Source organism: Microchirus variegatus (assembly GCF_963457635.1).
Source record: "Microchirus variegatus genome assembly, chromosome: 12".
NCBI lineage: Eukaryota > Metazoa > Chordata > Actinopteri > Pleuronectiformes > Soleidae > Microchirus > Microchirus variegatus.
This window is the reverse complement of record NC_139813.1, coordinates 28,490,315-28,500,652: the sequence shown is the minus strand read 5'-3', so window position 1 is coordinate 28,500,652 and position 10,338 is coordinate 28,490,315. Positions and strand designations below refer to the sequence as shown.

Here is a 10,338-nt window from a genome sequence, read left to right as displayed (position 1 = left end):
ACGTTTCTGTCAAATTTTGGACCAAAAATCACAAAAAATAAAATAAAATATCAAAAACATTTTCCAGCCCTTTTTGCGCTGGGGCTCCACCTGCAGACATTTTATGGTACTGCAACCAGTAGTTCTTTGTATATGTCATTCATGAAGTAGATATTTGTAATTGTGTTGATTTATTAAGTGGAAATGCTGGTCCTCAGTATGCAGCAAGTACAATTATGTGTGTGTGTGTGTGTCAGATAGATGACTGGGTTGTTGGCGCCCCCTGCTGATGAGACGCAGAGGCTCACTCTCAGTGAAAACAAAAATGGAGGAAGAACAAAAGACTGTTGTAATAAACTCGACGTCAGTTTAAGTCTACGATCAAATATGTCGTCACATTTAAGACTTTAATCTGAAGTTTGTAAACTCACTCACTCTCCCACACCAAAGTCACTCACTCTCCCACACCAAAGTCACTCACTCTCCCACACCAAAGTCACTCACTCTCCCACAAAGTCACTCACTCTCCCACACCAAAGTCACTCACTCTCCCACAAATTCACTCACTCACTCTCCCACACCAAAGTCATTCACTCTCCCACACCAAAGTCACTCTCTCTCTCTCACACCAAAGTCACTCACTCTCCCACACCAAAGTCACTCACTCTCTCACACCAAAGTCACTCACTCTCCCACACCAAAGTCCCTCACTCTCTCACACCAAAGTCACTCACTGTCCCACACCAAAGTCACTCACTCTCTCACACCAAAGTCACTCTCTCTCTCACACCAAAGTCACTCACTCTCCCACACCAAAGTCACTCACTCTCCCACACCAAAGTCACTCACATTCACACACCAAAGTCACTCACTCTCCCACACCAAAGTCACTCACTCTCCCACACCAAAGTCCCTCACTCTCACACACCAAAGTCACTCACTCTCACACACCAAAGTCCCTCACTCTCCCACACCAAAGTCCCTCACTCTCCCACACCAAAGTCACTCACTCTCTCACACCAAAGTCCATAGAGAAAACCAGTGATTTTAACATCACAGAGACACAGGAGCTGTTGAATAACAGTAACTCAACTACTATAAGTTCAAATGTCTTATTTTGTAAAATTCGGCTTTAAAAATATTTAATTTAGACTTAACTCAGTGACACAAAGTGACCACACGAGGCAGCAGAGGACCAGCAGCAAAAAATGAATGTCCCCAGAATGAAAAATGTCCCCACAAATAAGGTGTTTTGCCAGGGGTTGGTCCACACAAGAATAGAAATACAAGCACACACAGATACGCATCTACATGTCTGTACCACATTGTGGGGACCACGATCAGGACTGGGCATAATGTCCCCAGAACGAAAAAATGTCCCCACATATAGGGTGTTCTGTCAGATGTGGGGGGGGGGGGGGGGCGCTGTTGTCAGACTACATGAAGAGGAGCAGCAGTGCATGCTGGGACAGAAAGTCAGGTCAGTGAGATGATGATGATGATGATGATGATGATGATGATCTTCAGAGAAACTTCTTTATCTACATTTGATTTAAAACCTTTTATTTTATATAAAGCATTTTATTTCACTTGATTCACTTTTTGTTATTTTTGTATAAATGTATTAATTTTTACTTTATTTTTTCATTTTCACTTAAAACATTTGTTTTTGTTCATTAGTTTTACTTCATCTTATTTTGAACTAAAATCATTTTTTCATGTCTGTTTTGACTGAGTGTGAACCTCTGTGTTTCAGGCTGGTTCTCAGCAGCAGGGGGCGCTCACAGCACAGTCAGTAGCTCATTATAATGAGCAGCACAGGTAGACGACTCAGTTAATGACAGACAATCATTGTTTATGATGAATTACTGAGGCTTTAACATCAGGTTCTAAACAGTGAGACCTCGTCCACCACTGAAGCTGCTGTCTCTTCATGTTCTACAGAGAACACAGAGACACTGAGGAACCAGGAAAGACATAGAACCCAGGATACAGTGTTTGAGTGAATGTGGTCCTGAAGGTGTGGAGGTGGATCAGTGAGTCAGAGGAGACTCTGTAGAAGGACAGAGTCCCAGCAGGACAGTCCACAAACACTGAGACTCTGTGAGAGACAGAGGACGATGTGATGGGTGTTGATTTATCACAGTGAAGGACAGAATAACCATCATCAGAGCAGAACAGACTCCAGGACTGATTATTATGTCCAAACAAACAGTCAGAACTGTAGTTTTTCCTCTTGATTCCTCTGTAACTCACTGATATATAAACTCTTCCTCTCCACTCGACCTCCCAGTAACAGAGACCAGTCAGACCAGATCTACACAGCAACTGAGGACAGTGATCAAATCTGTCTGGATGATCAGGATACGACTGATCTTCTGTCACAAAGGTCACTTTCCTGTTGTCTTCAGACAGTTTGAGTCTTCTGCTCATTGTGTTTGTGTCCAGTTCCAGTTCACATGAATCTGATGAAGAACAAGACACAGCTGCAGTTTATTGATGATCAGCTGAGATGTTGTTATTTCCTGTAAATCCATACTTACACTTCCTGACACCAGGTTTTAGCCACTGCTCTCCAGCATGGTCCATCCTGGAGGAAGAAACAGTCTGAATGAGTTTGTGTCTTAATGACGCACTCTGGTGGACACAATGATGAACTACACCCTGGTGTCAGATGAAGGACAGGTGTGTTTCAAAGACAAGACGGTGTCTGCAGAACCAGAGACCACAGTTTCAGGAGGCTACGCATTTTCTTAACAGCGCCACCATGTGGACAACACAGAAGACAACTCCTGTATATACATGTTTAACTCTTGTTAATAAGACATTCACTCGTTCTCACGAGAGTCGAGTGTTTGTTTCTAGTTTTTATGTTTATTATTAACCTCTTCTTCCCTGAGCCTCTTTGTGGAGTCCCTGCTCTAAAATGACATGAAACTAAACTAAATAGAGTAAATCTCTGCAGTTACAAGCTCTATGTGGATTATCTTGGTATCAAACTACAGATAACACTTGTGAGATTCCACCAGAGGTGTAAGTTTCACTGTAGATGTCACTGTGTCAGAGTAAATGTACATAGAACACAGCATCACTGAAGGATTTTTTTCTCTCGCCTAAAAAAATATTGCATTTTAAAGCAAATATCACCTTTAAAATCAGCAGTAGGAGCTTAAAAACACATGGAGGTCATGTAACAACATGTGGACATGAGCTGTGCAAAGTCTGATGCTGCTGAAGTGAAGCAGAGTGAAATTACAGAGGTTTTAGTAAAGAGATGTCTGGGCGTTATCTCTTTGGCACAGTTTGGCACCATCTGTGTCATTTGAGATTTCTTAGGTACTAAATTATTAAAAACACATTTAATTTTATTTACATGTCACTACAGGTCTAAAAAGAACTTAACATGCTAAGTATGATAAAATATATGATAACTGTCTGTAAATAGATGCTCCCTGTGCGTAATAACAACTCTGTGACTCTGCAGCGTCTTCAGTTACTCAGCACCATAGCTCTGGTTTACCTTGGTCAATTAGGGTGATTGACAGCTCGTTTCAAACCTCTAAACCAATAGAATCAGGCTCCGCCCTCCAAATGCGTGTGAATCACTTCATTAGTGAGTCAAAAGGACATAAATGCATTTGACGCATTTGTGCGGACATTCGCCTTTCTCTAATCAGAACGATCTATTGTCGCTCTGTAATGATCAATCAGACCGGGATTTGTTCCCAAAGCATGCTGGGAAGTGTAGTTCTTCATTAGAAGTGGTTTTGTTCCGGTGGAAATAACTTGTTTTGATAAACAGCAAAGGTAAGACAATATTTCTGCTTGTTTTTCTTGAAAGTCAGTTGTTGTTTTGCTCTTATTTTGGGGCTGGATCTGTGAATCTTGGTGTTTACATAATCACGCTGACGCTCCGGTGCCGCTTTTCAATGTGTGCGATGTAACTGTTTTTTCCGCTACTACTGTTTGATCCATGTGTGTTTTAACTGTGTTTGTTGAACTTTAGAATGATTTATATGAGCTTTTAGCTGAGTTTCTGACCTTTCTGTGGATATGCAGCATGTCTGTGTTTGTTAAAGTTAGATATGGTTTTATGACGCTTTTGTTGCTGCGTCTGACGCTGACCCTGATACTGAGAACATCAGTGAAGAAGAGATTAAACAAGAACAATATCTATCAGGCAGATGATCCACTGTGGCGCCCCCTAAAGGCAGGAGCCAGAAGAAGAAGAACAGGTGTTTAAAATGTTTGACTAATGTTTGGTTATATTCACTGACTTCTTATCACATTTGTCTCATAAACGACAGCAGAATAACAGAACATCTTCAACCTGAACCTTCTTACAAGTTTGAATGGTGCTGTTGAAGATGAAGCAGAAGAGGAAGAGGAGGAGGAGAATACCTGAGAGTGTCCAGTCTCCAGTGTGGACTCTTCAGTCCAGCAGACAGAAGCTTCTCTCCTGAGTTTCCTGGATGATTGTAGCTCAGGTCCAGTTCTCTCAGATGTGAGGGGTTGGAGTTCAGAGCTGAGGTCAGAGAAGAACATCCTTCTTCTGTGACCAGACAACCTGACAGACTGGAGTTAAGAAGATATGATGAACTCAGAACATCTTCATCAACAAGAACCTCAAGATCAACTGTCAAATAAAGTGAGTCCTGACCTGAGAGTCTCCAGAGAACAGTGAGGACTCTTCAGTCCATCACACAGCAGCTTCACTCCTGAATCCTGAAGGTCATTGTTCCTCAGGTCCAGGTGTCTCAGACTAGAGGACACAGAGCTGAGGACTGAGGACAGAGCTTCACAGCTTCTCTCTGAGAGTTTACAGTCACTCAGTCTGAGGTAGAAAACAGTGATGAACAAAAGGTTAAACATGTTTATCTTCTGCTCTTTAGAATATGTCTTATTAATATTTATATATTGATCCACGTACAGAGCTTTGTTGGAGGCTTTGACCACCGGCAGCAGCTTCAGAAGAGCCTCCTCTGAAGCAGAGAACTTCTTCAGGTCAAACTCTTCCAGATCTTTTCCTGATGACAGTAAGATGAAGACCAGAGCTGACCACTGAGCAGGAGACAGTGTCTTTGTGGACAGACGTCCAGATTTCAAGGACTCTTGGATCTCCTCCACGAGAGAACAATCATTCAGTTCATTCAGACAGTGGAACAGGTTGATGCTTCTCTCTGCTGACAGATTCTCACTGATCTTCTTCTTGATGTACTCAGCTGTTTCCTGATTGGTCTGTGAACCACTTCCTGTTTGTGTCAGTAGACCTCTTAAGAGCTTCTGATTGGTCTCCAGTGAAAGACCCAGGAGGAAGCGGAGGAACAAGTCCAGGTGTCCATTTGGACTCAGTAAGGCTTGGTCCACAGCACTCTGGTGCAGAGGATTCAGTTTGTGTCTAAACAGTCTGGACCTCTGTCTGGACCTCAGTCTGGACCACAGACTGGACCTCTGGATCATTGTTGGTTCTTCTGACATCAGATTTGTTCCAGAGGTGATGAAGGTCAGATGAACATGAAGAGCAGCCAGAAACTCCTGAACACTCAGATGGACAAAGCAGAAGACCTTGTCCTGGTACAGGCTTCTCTCCTCTTTAAAGATCTGAGTGAAGACTCCTGAGTAAACTGAAGCTGCTGTGATATCGATGCCACACTCTGTCAGGTCTGATTCATAGAAGATCAGGTTTCCTTTCTGCAGCTGCTCAAAAGCCAGTTTCCCCAGAGACTTAATCATCTTCATGTTCTTTGGACTCCAGTGTGGATCTGTCTCAGCTCCTCCATCATATTTGACCTTCTTCACTTTGGACTGAACCACCAGGAAGTGGATGTACATCTCAGTCAGGGTCTTGGGCAGTTCTCCTCCATCTCTGGTTCTCAACATGTTCTCCAGAACTGTTGCAGTGATCCAGCAGAAGACTGGGATGTGACACATGATGTGGAGGCTTCGTGATGTCTGGATGTGGGAGATGATCCTCCTGGCCTGCTCCTCATCTCTGAACCTCTTCCTGAAGTAGTCCTCCTTCTGTGGGTCTGTGAACCCTCTGACCTCTGTCACCATGTCAACACAGTCAGGAGGGATCTGATTGGCTGCTGCAGGTCGTGTGGTTATCCAGAGGCGAGCAGAGGGAAGCAGTTTCCCCCTGATGAGGTTTGTCAGCAGCACGTCCACTGAGGTGGACGCTGTGACATCAGTCAGGATCTCAGTGTTGTGGAAGTCCAGAGGAAGTCGACACTCGTCCAGACCATCAAAGATGAAGACCACCTTCAAGTCTTCAAACCTGCAGATTCCTGCTTCTTTGGTTTCAGTGAAGAAGTGATGGATGAGTTCCACCAAACTGTACTTCTTCTCTTTCAGCACATTCAGCTCTCTGAAGGTGAAGGGAAATGTCAACTCTATGTCCTGGTTGCTTTTGTCTTCAGCCCAGTCCAGAGTGAACTTCTGTGTTAACACTGTTTTCCCAATGCCAGCCACTCCCTTTGTCATCACTCTTCTGATTGGTCCGTCTCTTCCAGCTGAGGCTTTAAAGATGTCTTCTTGTCTGATGGTTGTTTCTGCTCTGTCTGGTTTCCAGGAAGCTCTTTCAATCTGTCTGACCTCATGTTCTTCATTGACCTCTCCAGTCCCTCCCTCTGTGATGTAGAGCTCTGTGAAGATCTCATTCAGAAGGGTGGGGTTTCCTGCTTTAGCCACGCCCTCAAACAAACACTGGAACTTCTTCTTCAGGTTTGATTTGAGTTCACGTTGACAAGCTGCAGCTCTGGAGTCTGAAAGAACACAAGAAAATAAATCAGTGAGTGGATCATTGAGAAAATAAGATGTTCTTCCTTTCACATTAAAAGTCCTCTTACTGATCTGCAGACAGTCAGCGAGCTTCTCCTGCTTCATCCTCCTCAAGAAGTTCTCTGTGATCTTCAGAAAGGCCTCTCTGCTCCTCCTCTGCTCCTCATCTTCACCATCCAACACCTCCTCATCCTCCCTCTGACTCTCTGAGACTTCTGTGTGATCTGTACCCAGAACCTTCTGGATCTTCTTCAGCTCGTTCTTCACAAAGCAGATGATGTTCTCCTCCAGCAGCTGGAACAGAACATGTGAAGTTTAACCTGAGATGATCAGTGACAGAGTGAAGTCCTGCAGGTCCACAGAGCAGCATCCAGACTGTCAGGACCAGGACTCTGCTTCAATATGAACAGTAGTGTCATGTACATGTACACACCTTAAATATAGAGTCCAGGTCTGCTCCATGCTGCTGGACAGACTGACCACTGAGAACCTCTGTCCTCTGCTGATCAACTCTGAGGAGAAAACATTCAGAGTCATTTACTAAAGCAGGTTTTCACTGAGCTGCACCTACGTTTCTTCTTCAGCCAAAGTCACATGACATGAGTTTGACAACTTGAAGACAAAAGTCCCTGAAGGACAGTCTCTAGTGTGTGTGTGTGAAGTCTCAAAGACACAATCAGAGAGGCTTGACCATGAGTCCCTGACCAATCACGGACTCTGACTAGATTTACTGTTGGACATGTTTTCAGAGACGAGGACAGGCTGAAGACATTTAGTGGACTGGTCCACCAAAGACAAGAAGACTGGTTTTCTGGATTAAACATGTTTTGGACTAGACAGGCTCCCCCTGGTGGAGGATCATGTAAGTGTGTGTTACTATGTATGAAATTCTTACATCAGTTCACCATGTTTTTGTCCATCCTTGAAGTTAATAAGACGACCAAAAGACTGGTCACTCTTCATGGACAAACAGCTGGGTCCAGATCCAGGTCCAGGTCCTGGTCCTGCAGAGTCTGGTCTCTGTTGATGGATCCTTCTACAAACACAGGACATGTAAATCCACCATCTGCTCTGATAGATGTCTTTAATGATGGACAGTATCAGGAGACAGAGATGGTTTGACCCAGATGGTGTCGGCTGCTCGGTGTCAAACTCTACACTGATCAACACATTTAAGACTTCCACTAAAACTTGGAGAACATCTTCAGTCAGATCACTTTACCCAAAGCCAAGGACGTGAGCCAGGACTGTTCCACATTTATTCAACATTTCTTATTCTTTCATGGCTCCAGATCTGAGCTTAAAGAGACGGCTCTGTTTGGGACTTGGGTCCAGAATGTCTTGGTACTGGATCTGAGGTCCTAAATATAAGGTGTCTCTGGTGCTACATGGTGGATCATTTGAGTTGTTGACCTGTGAAGACCTCCATCATCTGACCTCTGTTCTTGTTTGAAGTGCATAGGATTATCCATGGACCAGTCACTCTTCATGGAGACACAGCTGGGTCCAGGTCCAGGTCCAGGTCCAGGTCCAGGTCCAGGTCCAGGTCCAGCAGAGTCTGGTCTCTGTTGATGGATCCTCCTACAAACACAGGACATGATGTGTCAATAAAACACTGAGCTGTGACATGGAGACGAGTCACATGATCCATGAGATCTTCATCTGACCTCTGACCCTCATGTTCCTCACACAGAGTGGTTTTAGAGGGCGGAGCTTCCTCTTCACTGTCCTTGATCTGATCCATAGCAGAGCGCCACCTGCTGGGAGAACACAGGACAATCATTACAGCATGGATTCCATTCCAAGTTAGTGTTAGCATGGGTGAACCAGCAGGTCCAGCAGGACCAAGAAGAGCCAGCAACACCAGCCGAGGAGGCGGAGTCAAGTCATAAGAACATGATGTCACAGGCAAGTGATTGTTTTGCAGTTAGCAGCATTAGCCAAGTTAGCTGAGAGAGGGTCAAAGGTCAAAGTCAAAGAAAACTGAAGATGACTTTGAATTATTGCAGAGGCAGCAAAAGCAAACACGCTGAACTTGTTAATGAAAGAGTTCACAAGTGTTTTATAAATGTTACATTTCAGTGTTTTTGGTGACAAAAGTTCAGTGGTTAATGTTGTGAATCAGTGTGATTATTATTCACATGATGAGAAGGTTTGATGTCAAACCATCACTCAGTGAATTAAGACCATAAACAACTTCAGCTCATTGGTGCTCAGCATCCATGTGATTCCAATGTGTCATATCAAATGTCAACCAGCAGATGTCAGCATTTATACTGTGTCAGCAGGGTTCAGAGGAACCAGGACATGTTCACATCCCATAATAAGAAAGGTTTGCAGTATTACAGCAGACATTTCAGCCTCTCTAAGTCACCACAGGGTCAATTCATTCTCTGTCAAAGCTCTGTTCATGTTATCAACGTGGTTTGGTTTGTTGACAAAAAGAACCTGGACAGTTTTTCAGAGAAAGTTTTCTCTTTCAGCAAAAGCACAAACGTCCTCTAAAGCAGTGATTTCAAACGTTTCAAACCTCACATTCATGAAGCTTCACAGTAACAAACATCATGTTTGAGATGAGTTTAGTTCTGTTACCTTCTGATGGTCAGAAATGATGGTCATGAAGCTGTTGAACGTCTGTCAAGTTATTCTGCTGTTTGAACAGGAAACAAACCACACACCAAAGTTTCACCAAAGTTTCGTTTCTGTCTTGTTCTTTTCCATGACGTCATAGCTCCTCCTGTGGGCGGAGTCATGACATCACTGTGGCGGAATGATTGGTGGAAACTTGACTTTGACTGTGGACCAAAAAAAGAGGAAATGTGTGACTGAGGTTAAGGTTCTTATCTCTGTCTTATCTTGTGTATTAAAGTATTGACGTGATAAACCACTGCAGTCCAGGGGTCGTTTTTATCAAGCGTCTCAGAGTGCAATTTTACACTTTAGTCCTGAGAATTTGTGAAATTTAGTCCTACTCTCAAACTTAAGAATAAGAGCTATTCATCAACTGTCTTAAGTCTAACAATCACTCCTGGGCTGAATTCCAATTCCAATCTTAACCCTCAATCTCAAAAATGTTCTCCCTCTAGTCCAAGTTCTGTCCTGATTCTCAGATAAATGAAGTTGAGGTCAAGTTTAAGGGCTGCATCGCCCTCAATGTTGAGATTTACCAACACCACCCTTGGGAGCAAGGGCTACCCAGAATGCATTGCGTGTTTTGCCATAACAAAGATGGCGTCGAAAGCAGCGAAACGAGTACAAGCTACAAATGAAGTGTTTTCTTTGTTAATAGAGATATAAAAATGATGTTAGTTTAGGCCCAGATTATGAATAATATTTAAAAATAAACAGTCAAATTGGCCGCATTCCATTTGGGTGCATTAAAATTTTGTTTTTACTCAGATTTAGCATTTTTATGCTCCTCGACAGTAAAAACAAAGGTTTATATTTGTGACACGATATCGATTTAAATGTTTGTGTGTTTTTTTTCCATCAGTATTTACGACGTTGGTGGAAGAAAAGATTCTTCAGCGTCTGCGAAGAGCGAAGCATCTGTGTACGAAGTTACGCTGGAAAACGACG

The 10,338-nt window shown here is 43.4% G+C and overlaps 1 protein-coding gene across 1 annotated transcript; it reads right to left on the bottom strand.

Moving 5' to 3' along the window:
• Nucleotides 1-1,758: 1,758 nt before the first annotated feature.
• LOC310934889 (protein NLRC3-like) lies at nt 1,759-9,448 on the bottom strand. Its single transcript, XM_083898689.1, has 9 exons — nt 9,352-9,448; nt 8,427-8,519; nt 7,193-7,271; nt 6,828-7,053; nt 4,910-6,743; nt 4,640-4,813; nt 4,381-4,554; nt 2,523-2,569; nt 1,759-2,444 (listed from the first exon to the last, which is right to left on the bottom strand). Exons 2-9 carry the CDS (start codon nt 8,501-8,503, stop codon nt 1,918-1,920), a joined length of 3,138 nt encoding a protein of 1,045 aa, XP_083754815.1. The 5' UTR covers nt 8,504-8,519; nt 9,352-9,448; the 3' UTR covers nt 1,759-1,917.
• Between the last annotated feature and the right edge of the window lie 890 nt (nt 9,449-10,338).

Bases quoted from the DNA above. Each gene is read 5' to 3' on its own strand.
- LOC310934889 (XM_083898689.1), bottom strand. From the start codon at position 8,503: ATGGATCAGATCAAGGACAGTGAAGAGGAAGCTCCGCCCTCTAAAACC. The intron at 7,272-8,426 runs GTCAGATGAAGA...TTTTCTCCTCAG, and splicing joins GAGGAACATGAGGGTCAGAG to AGTTGATCAGCAGAGGACAG. The intron at 7,054-7,192 runs GTGTGTACATGT...GTTCTGTTCCAG, and splicing joins ACCTGGACTCTATATTTAAG to CTGCTGGAGGAGAACATCAT.